Below are 21,837 nucleotides of genomic sequence, written 5' to 3' on the forward strand. Positions count from 1 at the left end.
ATTCCTGTACGTTCCGCTCATGATGATGAAATTCAGTCTCAGTTTATGGTGGAACCTTCCCTGGGACATCTGCCCTGTCCACAAAATAAAGTTCCAGTTTTGCCCTGTAACATGGATAGTTCAGAATCCTTCTTAGAAAACTTGAAAAATGATGTTCCTGAGGTCTTGCCTGATGTCCTGGAGACCTCCGAGTTCCTCCCAAAGGGTGCAGAACTTGTAGGAGATGTCTCCTGCCCCCCAAGTCCTTCTGAGGTGTTGCCCACTTCAGTAGGCATTGCTGCCTTGCTGGCTACTTTTTCAGCTCTGGTGGAGCTTCAGTCGTGTGTAGTCAATGCTCCTGAGGTTTTGTTTGATGCTCTGGAGGCCTCCGAGTTCCTCCCAAAGGGTGCAGAACTTATAGGAGATGCCTCTGGCTCTCCAACTCCTTCTGAAGTATTGCTCACTTCAGTAGGCATTCCTGCCATGCTGACTACTTCTGCAGCTCTTGTGGAGCTTCAGTTATGCGTAGTCAATGATGAGTTTTTGTCAGATACCATTATAGTCACTGAGACTTCTAAGCCTGAGTCCGAGGTTTTTTTTGAAAGTCCAGTGCTTGAGACCACTGCTCATGATGATTCTCTGCCCGGTACTGGTTTTGGTCCTGTCGTGTCGGACTCTGAGGTTGGCAGTTCCCCGACATGTTCTGTGGTTTCTCCTGTGCTGGTGTACCCCAATGTGCTCTGTGACCCAGAAAGCCCAAGTGTGCCTCGGTTACCAGCATGCTCAGATGCTTCCTCGGTGGAGACATGCTCTGATATGGCCTGTCTGCTTGCATGCCCAGAAGTGGTCCCTGAAAGTCCTGATCTTGATGAGTGTCCTCGTAATTCTGAATCCAGAATAGTCATTGGTTCCATAGGAGGGCTTGATAGTTCTCCATGTGAGCCTGGGGATTGTTCTGCCCTCTTGGGATCTCTGTGGAGCTTCAAAAGGTTCTGGGAGATTCCGGGAGAAATTTTGCTTGGTACCCTGGATAAGATCAACAGTGGCTTTTGTGTTGTAAAGGGCGCTTCGAACAGATATTGTGGCAGGTTTGGTATTTTTGGACGCTCCCTGGAAGGTGGTGGGTATTGTCTGGAGGGTGTTAATGGCTTCTTCTCTGGCGTTCACAGTCCTGATGGGTGTTATACTGAGACTGGTAGTACTGATGGGCATGTATCGGTGGTGTTTGCTTCCGATGAGGTCGGTTTCGGCTGGACTGACTCTGGAATTGGGCCTTGTCGGGCTGCCCCGACCTTCATGAGTCTTCAGTTAGAGTCTTTTGTTAATATCAGTTTAGAGGCTCGTCTGGAATCCGACCCTAGAGGGGGGGGGTACTGTAATGATCCGCTCAACTGGATGCACTGGCAGACAGCTGTTTGACCATTCCTCTAGTCTGTGGGCTGCAGGTCTCTGCAAGAGAGACCTGTTTTTCCATTACAAGTTTCTGGTCTGTCCTGCTGCTGAGGAATTTGCATACACTTGTTATGCAAATCCCTTACCTGCCTCCTTTGATGACTGGCAGTATAAAGAGCTATGTTTCCCAGAGTCCTTTGCTGGTCATAAGAGTTAGTCCTGTGGAACACTCACCTGGAGTGTCAGCCTTGCTCTTTGTTTGAGGATTAGCCTAGAGTAATTCCTGGAACTGCACTATGTAAAAAAGAGAGGAGCGCTCTGAGATTTCCAGCAATGATAGGTCAATTAACACTAGGAAAGGTCTCACCTAGTAGTAGTGTGGCCGGTACAGCGTACTCAGCCGCGATTCGCATGCGTCCCTCTTAGGCAGCCGGGGACTGGGCTCTCCGTGGCAGCAAGGCAGAGACAGGGCGGAGGCGACGTCACCAGCTCCAGACCTCCTTGCGATGGTAGCGAGGACGTCTGTTCAAACACACGCTGGAAGGCGTGGTGAGCAGCGTCCAATTATCCGTGAATGGTGAAAATAGAGGCAGGGGAATAGACTGGCCACAGTGTTACAATATGGCACAAAATACATATGGGACTATAAAATAAAGGTTTATTAAAATGACAACGCGTTTCCCGGAGGAACATCCTCCGCTTTCTCAAGTCTTACATTTACAATTGACAAGCACAATCCTTTATACAGCATACATCCTACATGATAGCCAATCAGCTTAGCCTGGGAAATGACCTCAAGGGATCCTAATGATCCTAATACATCCGAAACTACCTTAGTACCCTTAGTAGAAAGGAAAGGAAAGTCTGTTAGTTACTATGCATGCACTAAGATAGTAAGGCAGGTAATCAGTCACCCAGTGCATAGTGGAGGAAATCTAGCAAGGACCAGAAGTAAAACATAAAAGTTCCCACTGCAGTTTGAACTCCCACATTCTCCAAAATTAACGTGACAATACAGAGCCATCAAAAACCCCTAATAAGGACTCATGGGTTCGAACTAGGACCCAAAGGGACAATTATCAATTTATAACATACATACACACATCAAGGTGCGCATGTACAGTTAACCTATATGAACATACATATGAGTCTGGGGGCCCGATTCACAAAAGAGCGCCCACCCCCAGCGCGGCCGTCCCCGCGCGAATCCCCGGCGTCCCCGCGCGAATCTCCGCGCCCGCGCGCAACCAGACGCCCCGCGCGAAACAGCCACCGCCCCCGCGCGCAAACGCGAACCCCCGTGCGAAAACAGCAACGATCCCGCACGAAGATCCGCGCCCGCGCGCGAACATGACAACGACCCCGCGCGAAAACGCCCAACCGCGCGCGAACGCCCAACCGCGCGCGAACGCGAAAACCCGCGCGAAAACGGCCGCGCCACAAGCCAGCACCCCCCTGCGAATCAAGCCCTATGTCTCACAGTCCCCACCTAGCGTGGGGACTGCGAGGCAGATATACCATTCTTTGGCACACTCCAATACTATTGCAAAGTGGGTTGTAGGTGGCTCATCTCCTCAAGGCACTTATTCAGACCCCCCGGCTCCAATGTCCCCAATTTCAAGATCCAAAAGGACTCCCGTCTACAAAGCATGCGATATCTCTCATACTTATTGGAATGATGCACTTGTTCTATTATGGTGGCCCTCAGAACGTCAAAGTTCCTATTGTGCGCTAAATTACAATGGTTAGACACCCCATGTTTTGGCTCCCACTTGGTAACATTAAATCTGTGTTTATTAAGTCTGGTTTGGAATTTTTGGGTAGTGCGGCCTACATAGGCCAGGTTGCAGGGGCATGTTAGTAAGTATATTACATATGCACTTTGGCAGTCTACGCGACTTTTAATCGGATATTGTATTGAGCCATTGGTTTGGAAGGTAACTGCACCATCGTTAATAGTTTTGCAACTGAGACACCGTGTGGACTTACATGAATAACACCCCAACTTCGCCTGATTCTCATTGTGGACTGGATTCCTGTTCATTGGCAATCTACTTGGCGCTACATAGCCCCTGATGGTCTCACCCCTCCTGAAGACCAATTGGGGTCTCGGGGGGAGGGTCTGTTTAAGTACTGGATCACTCAGTAGAACTGGCCAATATTTTTCAAAAATATGTTTACATTCTCCAGCCTGTCCAGAAAAATCGACAATAATGGGCAGACGATTGGTGATTGGATTCGCTGTTTCTAGATTCTTTCCCTTCCTAGAATCTTTGGGCAATAAACAATCGTGTTGTGAGAGGGCAAAGGCCCTCTCCTGGGCAGACTCTATCAAGGGAAGGGGATAATGTTTTTCCAAAAATCTTGATTTCAATACTTTAGATTGACGATTGAAATCATCATCATTGGTGCAGTTTCGGCGCAATCGTTTAAATTGGCCGAATGGCACATTTTTTAGCCACGGCTTGTGGTGGGCACTATGGTAATCAAGATACCCATTTCTATCGGTGGGTTTAAAATAATTCACTGTGCTAATGTTGGCAGTATCAGAATTGACTCTAATCTCTAGGTCCAAAAAATGTATCTTATGGGGGTTGGTCTCCATAGTAAAGGATAGACCCAATTGGTTGTCATTCAGGTATTCCACGTATCTCATTAATTCCTCCTCTGAACCCTCCCATACACATAGAATATCGTCTATGAAACGGCGATGTAGGACGAGGCCCGCCCGGAACGGGTTGTCAGTGGACCACACAAGTTGGTCCTCCAACCAACCCATATATAGGTTTGCAAAGGCCGGAGCGAACCTCGTCCCCATCGCCGTTCCTCGCAACTGTAAATAGAAACAATCCAGGTAGGTAAAGTAGTTAGTCTTCAATATAAACTCGATAGAATCAAGTATGAATTGTTTTTGGGCGTCCGGCATAAGCGGATCGCCCTCCAAATAGTAACCAATGGCCCTGAGGCCATTATGAGAGATTATTCCCCAAACCCCCTGTGAAAAAGGCAAAATACTTGAACTACAGAGAAAGAGTCAATATCTCTAAAGGACTAACCCAGACAGGAATTAATCAGAATAATGGTACAAGGGTTTTCTACAACTCCAAAAAAACAACCAAGCCACCCATGGCGGCCAAACCAAAGTTTGGTACACCTAGGAATAGCCCTATCCCCATATCTGTGCCAATTATAACCGAGACTATGCAGCTAAATACGGATGGACTCTCGTCCGAGGCCGCCGCATCACTGTTGGCAATGGCAGCGGATGACAGCCTTGAAATGTCGCTGGAAAATTCTTATACAGACCTACCCACTATCGCCCCTTGTAGTCCACTGGTCAGTGCATTGCAATTGGTAAGTGAGGCTCAGACCCTTACCATACTGCCCATTAATAGTCCCTTGACCAATATTACTCAATTGATTGTTGAGGCCCAGGTACATGCTGAACCTGCTAAAAGTGCACCTGAGGGTGATAGTGATGTAGACAAGATGGAGAATACTACCATTAGACCCCCCAGATATAGATCCCCGTCTGGTGATTCTCCCTGTAAGATTTTTTTTAGGGGGGGACAGGGTTCCGATTCCACAACGAATATCCAGGAGTCGGCTCCCTGTCCCCACATATCCACGAATCACGGAGTTCTTCAGGAAAGAGAGACTCAAAAGATCTCTGTCAGATCTAGATCTCACAGAAGGGGTAGAAGAGGAACTGGAGCCCGGAAAAAAACGACACCAATCGTAAATGTCCCCATCGACCCTAATCCTGTAGTTCCCATTTTTAATCTATCCTCCTATATCTTATCCTCTAGTGAGGTATCTATTTTAAATAAAGGACTGTCCTTCTGTCCTAGTGATAAGGTGAATACATTTCAAATCTCCACACCCCTGACATATCCACCACTACCATGGACAAGGTCTCCTCCTGCCTATCTGCCATCTCCTCCTGGATGTCCGCTAGGTTCCTAAAACTAAATCTAGACAAAACGGAATTTATGATTCTCCCACCCCAGTCATCCCTGGACCTCCCAGATGTGCAGGTCACTGTTAACCACACTACTATTCACCCTACCTCTCAAGCCCGCTGTCTGGGTGTCACCCTGGACTCCGCACTCTCCTTCACTCCCCACATCCAAAACCTCACAAAGTCCTGCAACTTCCACCTTCGTAACATCTGTAAGATTCGCCCTTTCCTGACCCCTGCCACCACCAAACTCCTCATCCATTCCCTCATAATTTCCCGCCTCGACTACTGCAATGCCCTTCTGTCTGGACTCCCTAAGACCCGAATAGCCCCACTGCAGTCCATCATGAATGCGGCTGCCAGAATTATCCACTCCTCCCATCGCTCCACCAGGGCGGCTCCCCTCCGTGAATCCCTCCACTGGCTTCCTATCCAGTCCAGAATCAGATTCAAGATATTGTGTCTGACCTACAAATCCATCCACAAAACCTGTCCAACCTACATTTCTGATCTTACTCAGAGATACACACCAAGCCGCTCACTCCGCTCCTCCAATGAACTTCGCCTGACCGTCCCCCGCATCACCCAGTCCCATGCACGCCTCCAAGACTTCTCAAGAGCCGCTCCGACACTATGGAACTCCCTACCTCCACCCATTAGGGCAGCCCCCTCCTTCAACACCTTCAAGAAGGCCCTCAAAACTCACCTTTTCACTCTTGCCTACCACCCCTCACAATTGCTCTAAACCCACAGCCGAACTCTGGTTCCCTACCTCTCGTGTCCCTACCTCTCCCTCTAGATTGTAAGCCTTTGGGCAGGGTCCTCACTCCTTTTGTGTCCTACCTGATCATGCACCTCTATTACTGTGCACCCATGCTATGCATTTGAGTGAACCTAACTTGCCTAACTCCATGCTCCCATCCAGTGACTGACTAAGCATTACCTTGTACTCATACTGTGCGGTGTGATCTGGTTTTCTTGTATTCCTGTATTGTCATATTGCTGTTTGTCACCCCTAAATATTGTCTGTAACCTAAATTAATGTCCAGCGCTGCGTAATATGTTGGCGCTTTATAAATACAACAAATAAATAAAATAAATAAATAAATCCTTACTGATGTACATGCATACATCCGCAAGCTGTCCTTACAAAGGTACTTTGCCCTTAAGAAAAATAAGAAAACTTCTAGTGATGTAGAGGTTAGTACTGTGGAGATAGTGGGTACAGTGGATCTGAGTGATCCCCTTTCCACTAGTTTTGATAAATTTGCAGACTCGCTACTATTCAATTCTATTCCAACTAAATTAAAGGGCAAGTCTAAATTCAATCCTACTCAATACAAAGGTCCTCAAGTAGAAACCTTTTGCCAACTGGTTACTAATGATATACTAAAATTGTCTAACAAATCGGTTCGCCGATCCAATCTCACTAGGTCTGAAAGGAAGGCCTTGAAATCACTGAGGGAGAATGACACTATTGTCATCAGGGAGACAGATAAGGGTGGTGGTTCAGGACAGGGATACATACGTGGAAGAGGCCCTTAGACTACTGGAGGATCCCCTATATTATTAGAAGCTTACCTACGACCCCACGGCTGACTTTCTTAAAAAATATAGAGAGCTTATTGGCCAGGCCCTTTCCAATGGTGTAATAAAGATCGACGAATATAATTATCTTAACATCGAGGCTCCCAAAATCCCTTTTTTCTACCACCTACCAAAGGTGAATAAATGCACCAAAAATCACCCTGGCAGACCGATTGTCGCGGGGGTGGACTCGATTACGAGTGGTCTTTCCCACTATATCGATCTCCACCTCCAGAAGTTCGTCTGCCAGCTACCTGCTTATTTAAAGGATACGACCCATACCATACAGGTACTGAAGGAACTACAATGGTCCATTCCCCTACACAGATGGGTGACCCTTGACGTCTGTGCACTATATACTAATATACCACATGATTTGGGCCTCAGGGCCAATGGTTACTATTTGGAGGGCGATCCGCTTATGCCGGACGCCCAAAAACAATTCATACTTGATTCTATCGAGTTTATATTGAAGACTAACTACTTTACCTACCTGGATTGTTTCTATTTACAGTTGCGAGGAACGGCGATGGGGACCAGGTTCGCTCCGGCCTTTGCAAACCTATATATGGGTTGGTTGGAGGACCAACTTGTGTGGTCCACTGACAACCCGTTCCGGGCGGGCCTCGTCCTACATCGCCGTTTCATAGACGATATTCTATGTGTATGGGAGGGTTCAGAGGAGGAATTAATGAGATACGTGGAATACCTGAATGACAACCAATTGGGTCTATCCTTTACTATGGAGACCAACCCCCATAAGATACATTTTTTGGACCTAGAGATTAGAGTCGATTCTGATACTGCCAACATTAGCACAGTGAATTATTTTAAACCCACCGATAGAAATGGGTATCTTGATTACCATAGTGCCCACCACAAGCCGTGGCTAAAAAATGTGCCATTCGGCCAATTTAAACGATTGCGCCGAAACTGCACCAATGATGATGATTTCAATCGTCAATCTAAAGTATTGAAATCAAGATTTTTTGGAAAAACATTATCCCCTTCCCTTGATAGAGTCTGCCCAGGAGAGGGCCTTTGCCCTCTCACAACACGATTGTTTATTGCCCAAAGATTCTAGGAAGGGAAAGAATCTAGAAACAGCGAATCCAATCACCAATCGTCTGCCCATTATTGTCGATTTTTCTGGACAGGCTGGAGAATGTAAACATATTTTTGAAAAATATTGGCCAGTTCTACTGAGTGATCCAGTACTTAAACAGACCCTCCCCCCGAGACCCCAATTGGTCTTCAGGAGGGGTAAGACCATCAGGGGCTATGTAGCGCCAAGTAGATTGCCAATGAACAGGAATCCAGTCCACAATGAGAATCAGGCGAAGTTGGGGTGTTATTCATGTAAGTCCACACGGTGTCTCAGTTGCAAAACTATTAACGATGGTGCAGTTACCTTCCAAACCAATGGCTCAATACAATATCCGATTAAAAGTCGCGTAGACTGCCAAAGTGCATATGTAATATACTTACTAACATGCCCCTGCAACCTGGCCTATGTAGGCCGCACTACCCAAAAATTCCAAACCAGACTTAATAAACACAGATTTAATGTTACCAAGGGGGAGCCAAAACATGGGGTGTCTAACCATTGTAATTTAGTGCACAATAGGAACTTTGACGTTCTGAGGGCCACCATAATAGAACAAGTGCATCATTCCAATAAGTATGAGAGATATCGCATGCTTTGTAGACGGGAGTCCTTTTGGATCTTGAAATTGGGGACATTGGAGCCGGGGGGTCTGAATAAGTGCCTTGAGGAGATGAGCCACCTACAACCCACTTTGCAATAGTATTGGAGTGTGCCAAAGAATGGTATATCTGCCTCGCAGTCCCCACGCTAGGTGGGGACTGTGAGACATAGGGCTTGATTCGCAGGGGGGTGCTGGCTTGTGGCGCGGCCGTTTTCGCGTTCGCGCGCGGTTGGGCGTTTTCGCGCGGGGTCGTTGTTGTGTTCGCGCGCGGGCGCGGATCTTCGTGCGGGATCGTTGCTGTTTTCGCGCGGGGGTTCGCGTTTGCGCGCGGGGGCGGTGGCTGTTTCGCGCGGGGCGTCTGGTTGCGCGCGGGCGCGGAGATTCGCGCGGGGACGCCGGGGATTCGCGCGGGGACGGCCGCGCTGGGGTGGGCGCTCTTTTGTGAATCGGGCCCCCAGACTCATATGTATGTTCATATAGGTTAACTGTACATGCGCACTTTGATGTGTGTATGTATGTTATAAATTGATAATTGTCCCTTTGGGTCCTAGTTCGAACCCATGAGTCCTTATTAGGGGTTTTTGATGGCTCTGTATTGTCACGTTATATTTTGGAGAATGTGGGAGTTCAAACTGCAGTGGGAACTTTTATGTTTTACTTCTGGTCCTTGCTAGATTTCCTCCACTATGCACTGGGTGACTGATTACCTGCCTTACTATCTTAGTGCATGCATAGTAACTAACAGACTTTCCTTTCCTTTCTACTAAGGGTACTAAGGTAGTTTCGGATGTATTAGGATCATTAGGATCCCTTGAGGTCATTTCCCAGGCTAAGCTGATTGGCTATCATGTAGGATGTATGCTGTATAAAGGATTGTGCTTGTCAATTGTAAATGTAAGACTTGAGAAAGCGGAGGATGTTCCTCCGGGAAACGCGTTGTCATTTTAATAAACCTTTATTTTATAGTCCCATATGTATTTTGTGCCATATTGTAACACTGTGGCCAGTCTATTCCCCTGCCTCTATTTTCACCATTCACGGATAATTGGACGCTGCTCACCACGCCTTCCAGCGTGTGTTTGAACAGACGTCCTCGCTACCATCGCAAGGAGGTCTGGAGCTGGTGACGTCGCCTCCGCCCTGTCTCTGCCTTGCTGCCACGGAGAGCCCGGTCCCCGGCTGCCTAAGAGGGACGCATGCGAATCGCGGCTGAGTACGCTGTACCGGCCACACTAATACTAGGTGAGACCTTTCCTAGTGTTAATTGACCTATCATTGCTGGAAATCTCAGAGCGCTCCTCTCTTTTTTACATATTCCTCTAGTGATTAACATGGGAGCAGCCGAGTGATTGTCGGGTGGCCAGATCGCACCTTGAGGGGCTCACTACCCCAGAACTTTTTACTTGGAACTGCACTAGGCAGTTTCCCTAATGCAGTTAGGATTGCATATTTGTTTTGTTCGTCTGTTGCGATTGTCCTGTCCCAGCGGTGGTTGACAGGAAATCGTTCTGTGTGTCTGGGTGCTAACCGGAACAGCGGTTGTTACTGGTAGCCCCTTCTGATCTGTTTTCCTGGATCGCACTAGCCTCTTGCGCTAGTGCTGTGGATCCTTCTGGTCTGCTACTCTCTTGCTGTACTTGAATCGCACTAGCCTCTTGCACTAGTGCTGTGGATCCTTCTGTTCTGTCTTCCTGGATCGCACTAGCCTCATGCGCTAGTGCTGTGGATCCTATCGCTCGCTTATTTGCTGGAGGCTCGGTGAGGTAACCGTTAAGCAAGCGCTCGCGTCCTCTGTTTCATGTTTGTCTGTTGGTGGTTAGTTAGGCGTGTTTGTCTCTGTTGTGCTTATCACGCGGAGACAACGCATAAACGCGTGCACTGTTGCGAATGAGTGCGGTGTTCGCGTTTAGCTAGCGTTTGTTATTTTCCTTATCTTCTTATTGTATGATTTGCTGTGCCTTTGCTACTCTCGTGTTCTGCCTTGCTGTAGCCTTGTGTCACCTCGGGCAATCGCCTCTCTCGCGATTGCGTTCCTACTTCTTATATGCTGTTGTGTATGCACCGTCGCGGGTTGGCGACTAGTTTGGTGCACACACATACAATCTGTCCCTGTGCTCATTCTCTTCTGCAATCGCTTCTCTTGCGTTTGCGTTCTCACTTGGTTTCTTCTGTTGTGTGTCCACCGTCGCAGGTTGGCGGCTGGATTGGTGGACATACATACATTCCTCATCTGTGCTTATTCGGTCTTGTGTCGCTGTTAGCAATCGCCATCTCTGGCGATTGCCTTCTCGCTTTGTCTTCATGGTTGTGTGTTCATCGTTGCAGGGTGGCGACTAGTTTGGTGGACACACATACCCTCTGTCGCTTTGATCTCTCTCTTTCAGGGCTATCTTGCCCTGTGTTTCTTCCCTTCGTGCAATTCCTGTCTGGCGTGTGTGATAGGGCAAAGGAGTTGTTCCTCTGCACTCCACAGCACCACCTGCTAGTGTTGGGCGAACAGTGTTCGCCACTGTTCGGGTTCTGCAGAACATCACCCTGTTCGGGTGATGTTCGAGTTCGGCCGAACACCTGATGGTGTTCGGCCAAACCGTTCATCCATATGGCCGAACTAAGAGCGCATGGCTGAACGTTCCTCGAACGTTCGGCTAGCGCTGTGATTGGCCGAACGGGTCACGTGGTTCGGACCCGAACGCGCTCTGATTGGCCGAACGGGTCACGTGGTTCGGGTAAATAAATACCCGATCCACGTCATTTCTCCGCCATTTGTCTGTGGGTTCAGCTTTGGGTAGGCAGGCAGGGTAGTTCTCTCTCCAGCCAGGCTAGCCAGGGTCACCCCAGTCATTGTGTTGCTGCTGGGAACAGTAGTACACCGCTCAGCCACACTATATAGCATTGTGTTTACTGCCACTCTGTGTCTCTGCTGGGAACAGTAGTACACCGCTCACCCTGTATAGCATTATGCTCTGTGTCGCTGCTGGGAATAGTAGTACACCGCTCACCCACACTATATAGCATTGTGTTTACTGCCACTCTGTGTCTCTGCTGGGAACAGTAGTACACCGCTCACCCACCACTGTATAGCATTGTGCTCTGTGTCGCTGCTGGGAATAGTAGTACACCGCTCACCCACCACTGTATAGCATTGTGCTCTGTGTCGCTGCTGGGAACAGTAGTACACCGCTCACCCACACTATATAGCATTGTGTTTACTGCCACTCTGTGTCTCTGCTGGGAACAGTAGTACACCGCTCACCCACCACTGTATAGCATTGTGCTCTGTGTCGCTGCTGGGAACAGTAGTACACCGCTCACCCACCACTGTATAGCATTGTGCTCTGTGTCGCTGCTGGGAATAGTAGTACACCGCTCACCCACCACTGTATAGCATTGTGCTCTGTGTCGCTGCTGGGAACAGTGGTACACCGCTCACCCACCACTGTATAGCATTGTGCTCTGTGTCGCTGCTGGGAATAGTAGTACACCGCTCACCCGCCACTGTATAGCATTTCTGTACTGCCACTGTACTGCTGCCAGTCAGCGTGTACTTTAGGGATAAGTGAAATGAAGAAGAAATCCTGTGAAAGAGGGAGGGGCAAGGGAAGAGGTGTTTCCCCTGACGGTTCACGTACAGGCCACAGTGGAGCACCGAAGAAAACCCACTCAATATTGCCCATGTTGTCCAGGAAATCAACCCTCACAAATCCAAAAGAACAGGACCAGATAATTAATTGGATGACCTCTCAAGCGTCCAGCAGTGGGTTAAGCAGCACCAGCACATCACGCACGAGGTCCGAGTCTTCAGCCAGTTACAAGGAGCCAGTGGGCCTTCTCCTCCTGCGCCGCCCTCCTCCTGTTCCATCACGTGTGGTGCTGCTGGGTTAGCGTTACCGGTCCCTTTTCCTGGAACCTCTCATCTGTATTACATTTATGACTGCATGCCGACAAAAAGCAAATTGCTATCCGCACGCTTCTTGTCCTCATGCAAGGCCTGGGTTGTTGTGTCTCAAAGCGTGGCCTTCTCCTCCTGCGCCGCCCTCCTCCTGTTCCATCACGTGTGCTGCTGCTGGGTTAGCGTTACCGGTCCCTTTTTACTGAACCTCTCATCTGTATTACATTTATGACTGCATGCCGACAAAAAGCAAATTGCTATCCGCACGCTTCTTGTCCGCATGCAAGGCCTGGGTTGTTGTGTCTCAAAGCGTGGCCTTCTCCTCCTGCGCCGCCCTCCTCCTGTTCCATTACGTGTGCTGCTGCTGGGTTAGCGTTACCGATCCCTTTTCCTGGAACCTCTCATCTGTATTACATTTATGACTGCATGCCGAAAAAAAGCATGTTACCTGTGCAAAGAAAACAGACATTTCCTGCATTTAAAAGACAGTTTTCCCTTTGAAACTTTAAAATCAATTTTCTCAAAAACTATAAGCTCTTTTTGCTATATTTTTTTCCTCTTGTACCCACTCCCAAGGTGCACATACCCTGTAAATTTGGGGTATGTAGCATGTAAGGAGGCTTTAAAAAACATGAAAGTTCGGGTCCCCATTGACTTCCATTATGTTCGGAGTTCGGCTCGAACACCCGAACATCGCGGCCATGTTCGGTCTGTTCGGCCCGAACCCGAACATCTAGATGTTCGCCCAACACTACCACCTGCCGACAGGAATTTCCCTCTACAGGTGCATTGCACCTTTTGCTGGGTTTCCTCAAATTACACGCTTGTGAAGGATTTCCGCAGTATCGGCGCACGTCTTGTGCGCTGATCACGGAGAGAATTCCACAATCGTTACACCTAGAGCCCGTTATATTAACGGGCTTAGGTCTACTAGTAATGATATAATGGGTCTTACTTGCTGTTAAGTTATACAAATTATATATTGGGGAGAATATCCACATTTTAAGTGGTTTTATATATGTTTGATTCTGTAGACTTAATAAATATTGTTATTCATTTACACAACAGGCGGTGTTGATGAGCCAGTCTTTTCTCTTTTCTGAATGTATGCAGGCGGAGGGTAAATGGATTTATCACTTGGGGTGCTTTGCACCTAAGGTTATGAATATCGAATTTGACTTGAATTGCTTTATATCCAATGATTAAATGGATGCAGGTGTAGGTTTTGTTGCACTGGACAGCTATGGTGATAGAGAAAATAATTTATAGGTGAGTATATGGATAGGAGTGAGAGTGGTAGCACTACTCATATAATTTATGTGTGGGGACTTGAATACATAAGGGGTGGTATAGTTTACGGGGGGGGGGGGGCAGTTAGGAATTATTAATGGGTATTACTAAATTCATACAGAACATTGGGTCATAAGAGTAATGAATAGTGACCACTAGATGGCAGCAGGTGGATTGATTAATGCATGACATTTAAATTTATAATGATAGCATAATCAAAGATGTTTACGATATAATTTTAGAGTGTATATAGGTTCTTGCTATGGTATTGTATTAATAATTTTTTGTATTAATAATTTTATGTTTTAGATGTATTTTAGTAATTTTGTACAGGGTATCAGAGTGGTGACTCAAAGGGCAGTGCCGAGTGATCACGTGGGAGGGAAACCGGGAATTGTGGTGGGAACAAATAGAGGATCGCGTACTGGCAGCCCTAGCCCCTGATGAGTCTGGTTGATGACAAAACGTGTAGGGCGGAGCCAGTGCACGTGACGTCAACACGCTTGGGAAACTAGCGGGGGTGACTGAAAGGGAGCCCGAGCAGTATGGGGAGTTTCAAAGTGCGGGACGCCGCCCGGGAGCCATCCACAAGCCTAAGAGGGCCCTAGGATCACCGCTAAGATATGCCTATTTCCTTTCTGCAGTCTGTAAGTAGGTGATTGGCTTGTTTCCAGTGATCAGGATATCCCCACAGCGAACTCACAGGACTAATCTGTATTAGACATACTGGTGACTGTTTATATTTAATCTTGCCAAAAGTGGCACAGCCTGTGATATAACAAATATAAAATTAAACTGTGGGATATCTAAAAAAGTCATTTTTAGGAGACCGAGGATAGATACAATTGTTTTCCTCATTAGTTTCACCTCGGATGTCCTATAAGCTAACATATTGTTGTTTCTGTTGTTTACAGTTTCCAGGAGTCCAGTCATCTTCAGGCCAAGAAAGCCACAGAATTCAAAAGGCACCAAGATGTAAGGTTTATTTATATAATTTTTTATTTATATGACTCAAACTTTTAGGAGCGTTCTAGAAAGAACATTGTACGTATGCGTACGTGAAAAATGGGCACCCGGACATTTTGGCTCCCAGTGATCCCGATAGCCAATTTTTCTATTAAAGTGTAAAAACGATAGTAAATACCAGTATTGCATACCAATATTTTACTATAGCTAAACCTAAGCCTATTCTTACACTGAACATTCCCACTACTGATGCCTAACCTTAACCACCACCCCCACACCTTCCCTTAACCATTCACACCATGCAAACCCCCAGATTAACCCTTCTTATCCCATGCCTAACCTTAACTGTCCCTGCCACCATAAATCCCCTATGGCTAATCCTTTCTTCCCCACATCTAACCTTAACTGTCCCTGCTGTTGCACCCCCCCATAGCTAACCTTATCTCACCCATGCCCAAATTTCACCATCTTGCCAATAACTACAATAAGCCTCTATGGCAGTACCCAAATTTCTGCCGCTAGCGGGCAACCAAATTTCCAGCTTCCATACAAATGGGCAAAGAAATCTAAACTATGCAGATTTATTATCAATTACAAAGTCCAAGGACTAAAAGCCTACCTACCTATTAATTGTAAAACTTAGCTTTTATTGGGTATAATTAAATCTTAATTTAATTGACAAAAAGTGCAAGTGCAGGAAACAGTGCAGCCAAAACTGGGGTTTGAGTGTTTCAACTATAGTCCTGTCTGGACAGTGAAATATAAAAGGAGTCTGACCGTCACAAGCTCTGCGCTCTATGCAAGTAGACATAATGCACTGTACATAGTACACCCGAAAACCCCTGTAGGATATATTTGAAGGATCTAATCAGGATAAGTATGGATGCTTTCCTGTCAAGGCATCTAAATGCAACTAGGAGCATGCATATAATGGTACTTTCTGACACTAGTAACAAAGCCTCCTACAACCCCCACTAGCACTGAAAAACATATGCACACCCTAAATCCTAACATTTTCTGCCCCTAAAGGGGCTTCGTCAAGGGACAATCAGATACAAAGTGCAGTAGTGCATGTGCAGTGCATGTAGCATAGATAGCCCAAGTCATGGCTAAACAGCTGCCTCTCTGCACTGACTTTATACATTCACAGCTTGTGAAGCCTACCCCTGCATCCACTCTCTCTGCCCTATCATGTGTCCATTACTCCTTATCCTCCTACCATAAGTGGAACTACTTCGTCCACCCACAGACTGCATAGCAAACCTTAGATAGCAGGTCTCTATCAGGAAGTTCATGCTGGAATACAGGCTGGCCATGCCCCCATGCCACACCCACTGTGCTCACATAGGACAAATAGAGATGGGCCGAACGGTTCCAGGCGACCTTTGGGGGTTCGCGTTCGCCTGCATCAGGCGAACTTTTGCGGAAGTTCGATTCGCCCCATAATGCTGTATTGAGCAAAATTTTTAGCCTCCATTTCACTGTCAGCAGACATGTTATTGTCAAACACACTGCTTGAGAACCCGCCCACCCTCCCTTTAAGCTAGGTCCTTTATACCATTTGACTCAGTTGTCTGGCTACACTAATTAGTTATGGGACAGCTGCTACACACTCTGCTAGGGAGATTTTAATTAGCCTCCCTCCTCCCTCCTACCGGAGGGAGGAGGGTCTCTTTTGCCAGGGAATTATACTATTTTAAAAACCAGTATACATCATACCATAGCTGGGAATACATACATGAGTATACATCATACCATAGCTGGGGATACATACATGAGTATACATCATACCATAGCTGGGAATCGAACCCAGATCTCACTGTGTGGTGGGCACGTCACCCTAAGCACTGTACCACTACAGAAGTAAGTGAAGCTAGCCTAAAATTTTACATTTATGCTCAATGCAATAGAACCATTAGGTTGCTTAACCTCCCTGGCGGTTTATTAAAATCCGCCAGGGGGCAGCAAATACGTTTTTTTTTTCTTTTTTTTTTTTCTTTTTCATGTAGCGAGACAATGTCTCGCTACATGATAGCCGCTGCCAAGCGGCATCCCCCCAGCCCCTCCGATCGCCTTCGGCGATCGGAGATCAAGAGATCCCGTTCAAAGAAAGGGATCTCTTGGAGGGCTTCCCCCGGCTGCGGCGACGCGTATAGCGGCGGATCGGCGGGTAGCGGCGGCGATTGGAGGTTACACACAGCTAGCAAAGTGCTAGCTGCGTGTAACAAAAAAAATTTATGCAAATCGGCCCAGCGGGGCCTGAGCGGTGCCTCCCGGCGGCATAGCCCGAACTCAGTTCGGGCTTACAGCCAGGGAGGTTAAAGGAGAACTGTAGTGAGAGGTATATGGAGGCTGCCATATTGATTTCCTTTTAAGCTATACCAGTTGCCTGGCAGCCCTGCTGATCTATTTGGCTGCAGTAGTGTGAATCACACCAGAAACAAGCATGCAGCTAATCTTGTCAGATCTTACAAAAATGTCAAACACCAGATCATACCATAGCTGGGAATCGAACCCAGATCTCACTGTGTGGTGGGCACATCACCCTAAGCACTGTACCACTACAGAAGTAAGTGAAGCTAGCCTAAAATTTTACATTTATGCTCAATGCAATAGAACCATTAGGTTGCTTAAAGGAGAACTGTAGTGAGAGGTATATGGAGGCTGCCATATTGATTTCCTTTTAAGCTATACCAGTTGCCTGGCAGCCCTGCTGATCTATTTGGCTGCAGTAATAATAATAATCCAAACATTTGTATAGTGCTTTTCTCCTGTCAGACTCAAAGCGCTCAAGAGCTGCAAGCCACAGGGACGCGCTCAAGAGGCCACCCTGCAGTGTTAGGGAGTCTTGCCTTGAACTCCTTACTGAATAGGTATTTGACCTAGCCAGGATTCAAACCCTGGTCTCCCATGTCAAAGGCAGAGCCCTTAACCAGTACACTATCCAGCCACTGTAGTGTGAATCACACCAGAAACAAGCATGCAGCTAATCTTGTCAGATCTTACAAAAATGTCAAACACCAGATCTGCTGCATGCTTGTTCAGGGTCTAGGGCTAAAAGTATTGGAGGCAGAGGATCTGCAGGATAGCCAAGTAACTGGTATTGCTTAAAAGGAAATCAATATGGTAGCCTCCATATACCTTTCACTACAGTTCTCCTTTAAGCAACCTAATGGTTCTATTGCATTGAGCATAAATGTTAAATTTTAGGCTAGCTTCACTTACTTCTGCAGTGGTACAGTGCTTAGGGTGACGTGCCCACCACACAGTGAGATCTGGGTTCGATTCCCAGCTATGGTATGATGTATACTCATGTATGTATCCCCAGCTATGGTATGATGTATACTCATGTATGTATTCCCAGCTATGGTATGATGTATACTGGTTTTTAAAATAGTATAATTCCCTAGCAGAAGAGACCCTCCAGGAGGGAATAAGTAAAAGGGTGGAGGCCAATTAAAATCTCCCTAGCAGAGTGTGTAGCAGCTGTCCCATAACGAATTAGTGTAGGCAGGCAAATGGTATAAAGGACCTTGCTTGGAGGAGGGAGGGAGGGTGAGTGGGTCCTCCAGCAGTGATGTGTATTTCACTCAATTAGGTGTGGCTCCAGGTATTAGAGCTTTTGAAACATGTTTTCTATCATTTTTCCAGTTGATAGAATTTTTTTAAACTTTCAAAGTTCGCCTCCCCATTGAAGTCTATTGCGGTTCGCGAACTTTTTCGCGAACCGAACCTTTCGCGGAAGTTCGCGAACAGGGTTCGCGAACCTAAAATCGGAGGTTCGGCCCAACTCTAAGGACAAATACTCTAAGCACATGGGTGGGCAAAAGTGTGTAGGGGGCAGGTCCTATAATAAAAATCCATATTCACATAATACTGAACAACCAGAGATCAGTGGACATTGCTTAAGTAACTTGGCTCTTAGTTGTAAGCCCAAGTCATGCACATTTCTCCCATAACTGGTACAGAGTGCTTACTAATTATTGCCTATTGTGTGGTGCCAGATAATGAGGGGGCAGTCATAATCATTGTTTGCATACCAGTGGATCCTGAGTACTGAGTATTTTTCACCTTCCATATTCTTGTCAACTTCCTTGGAGCAGTACTGTATCTCAGCCTCCCTACTCCATATGCAGAGAAGCCCTGTGAATTCCAAGGACTCCACCTCCCATGCATCACAAACATGTCGAGGGTAGATGCTATACCACATTGAGACTCCCCCACTCAACCGCATGAGTGGGCATGATAAGGTGCATGTATGGGTTAGGGCTGGCTCAGAAGGGTGGCAAGCAGGATAACTTATGACGGCTCATTTACCCAATGTTAAACACTTTTCTGCTACTGAGCAGAAATGCGTTCAGTATCAATTCTCTGCGCTTTGTTGTGGCGTTGCGTTTTGAGCCCCTAGGGGGACATGGAAATGCTGAAGACAGCTGCCACTGGACGTTACATGTAGCATCCAAAATGAGATGTTGGGATCTACCATTTACATATATGCAAACTATGTCAAAAGATGTCCTTGTCATTTAAAAACTGCTTCCATCACTTTGAATGGAATGGCGGTAGATCCCTTTTAAATGATGCTTTCGTCAGCTGCCACAAATGCTGCATTTACTGCCCCTGTGAACTAGTCCTTACTCTTCACTGCAGCTATGCTTGGTTTTACCCCCCACTCAAGGAATGAGGGGTTTGGTAACACCACCACAACCCTCATCCTTTGGATCTCAATGGACAGGGGCATGACCATAGCTCTGAGTAGATGGTTTATTGTCCTATTAGGGAGCAGTGAGGTGGAATGTAAACTAAAGACCCTAGGCTCTCAACATGTGTCTACCATTAATACATTTTGAGTTTGAGAAAAATACATTAAAAATCTAAGAAATCCTATATAAACAACACCAAATTAGTATTTTAGTGTAGTAAATTGAATGGTAAACATGTGGAAATTGTTTAGAAACAAATATCATGTACCACTATTAAGTACATCTATGCCAAAGGGTACTTAAGATAATTTTTTGGGTAAGCGCAGTGTAACGACTGTGGAATTCTCTCCGTGATCAGCGCACAAGACGTGCGCTGATACTAGTGTTGGGCGAACATCTAGATGTTCGGGTTCGGGCCGAACAGGCCGAACATGGCCGCGATGTTCGGGGTGTTCGACCCGAACTCCGAACATAATGGAAGTCAATGGGGACCCGAACTTTTGTGCTTTGTAAAGCCTCCTTACATGCTACATACCCCAAATTTACAGGGTATGTGCACCTTGGGAGTGGGTACAAGAGGAAAAAAAATTAGCAAAAAGAGCTTATAGTTTTTGAGAAAATCGATTTTAAAGTTTCAAAGGGAAAACTGTCTTTTAAATGCGGGAAATGTCTGTTTTCTTTGCACAGGTAACATGCTTTTTGTCGGCATGCAGTCATAAATGTAATACATATAAGAGGTTCCAGGAAAAGGGACCGGTAACGCTAACCCAGCAGCAGCACACGTGATGGAACAGGAGGAGGGTGGCGCAGGAGGAGAAGGCCACGCTTTGAGACACAACAACCCAGGCTTTGCATGAGGACAAGAAGCGTGCAGATAGCATGCTTTGTAACGCCATGCAGTCATAAATGTAATAAAGATAAGTGGTTCAATAAACAGGTACCACGCGGCAACGCTAACCCAGCAGCAGCAGACGTGATGGAACAGGAGGAGGCGCAGGAGGAGAAGGCCACGCTTTGTGAGACACAACAACCCAGGCCTTGCATGAGGACAAGAAGCGTGCGGATAGCATGCTTTGTACCGCCATGCAGTCATAAATGTAATAAAGATAAGTGGTTCAATAAACAGGGACCACGCGGCAACGCTAACCCAGCAGCAGCAGACGTGATGGAACAGGAGGAGGCGCAGGAGGAGAAGGCCATGCTTTTTGAGACACAACAACCCAGGCCTTGCATGAGGACAAAAAGCGTGCGGATAGCATGCTTTGTACCGCCATGCAGTCATAAATGTAATAAAGATAAGTGGTTCAATAAACAGGGACCACGCGGCAACGCTAACCCAGCAGCAGCAGACGTGATGGAACAGGAGGAGGCGCAGGAGGAGAAGGCCATGCTTTTTGAGACACAACAACCCAGGCCTTGCATGAGGACAAAAAGCGTGCGGATATAGCAGCAATGCTTTTTGCCGCCATGCAGTCATAAATGTAATACAGATGAGAGGTTCAATAAACAGGGACCGGAAACGCTACACCATCCCAGATGTTCATTGGTCATGTTACTTGGTTGGGGTCCTGGAGTGCTGCGTAGTCATTTCCAATCCAGGATTGATTCATTTTAATTTGAGTCAGACGGTCTGCATTTTCTGTGGAGAGGCGGATACGCCGATCTGTGACGATGCCTCCGGCAGCACTGAAACAGCGTTCCGACATAACGCTGGCTGCCGGGCAAGCCAGCACCTCTATTGCGTACATTGCCAGTTCGTGCCAGGTGTCTAGCTTCGATACCCAATAGTTGAAGGGTGCAGATGGATTGTTCGACACAGCTACGTCATCTGACATGTAGTCCTTGACCATCTTCTCCAGGCGATCGGTGTTGGAGGTGGATCTGCACGCTTGCTGTTCAGTGGGTTGCTGCTGCATGGGTGTCAGAAAATGTTCCCACTCCAAGGACACTGCCGATACCATTCCCTTTTGGGCACTAGCTGCGGCTTGCGTTGTTTGCTGCCCTCCTGGTCGTCCTGGGTTTGCGGAAGTCAGTCTGTCGGCGTACAACTGGCTAGAGGAGGGGGAGGATGTCAATCTCCTCTCTAAAGTCTCCACAAGGGCCTGCTGGTATTCTTCCATTTTGACCTGTCTGACTCTTTCTTCAAGCAGTTTTGGAACATTGTGTTTGTACCGTGGATCCAGAAGGGTATAAACCCAGTAATTGGTGTTGTCCAGAATGCGCACAATGTGTGGGTCGCGTTCAATGCAGTCTAGCATGAATTGAGCCATGTGTGCCAGAGTCCTACCAGAATCCTCATCATCCTCTTGTGAGCGTTGTGATAGTTGTTGTGATGCATCATAGTCGTCACCTTCCTCCTGG

At 47.0% G+C, this 21,837-nt stretch overlaps 1 protein-coding gene across 3 annotated transcripts in view; it reads left to right on the plus strand.

The window, feature by feature from the left end:
• Positions 1 to 21,837, plus strand: part of LCP2 (lymphocyte cytosolic protein 2) — a 537,761-nt gene that overhangs the window by 339,571 nt on the left and 176,353 nt on the right. For all 3 annotated transcript variants that reach the window (XM_068277396.1, XM_068277395.1, XM_068277394.1), the window contains exon 9: positions 14,722 to 14,782. In XM_068277396.1, the coding sequence (XP_068133497.1) occupies positions 14,722 to 14,782 (61 nt within the window). The remainder of the gene's footprint in view (positions 1 to 14,721; positions 14,783 to 21,837) is intronic.

This window comes from Hyperolius riggenbachi, chromosome 3 (genome assembly GCF_040937935.1).
Source record: "Hyperolius riggenbachi isolate aHypRig1 chromosome 3, aHypRig1.pri, whole genome shotgun sequence".
NCBI lineage: Eukaryota > Metazoa > Chordata > Amphibia > Anura > Hyperoliidae > Hyperolius > Hyperolius riggenbachi.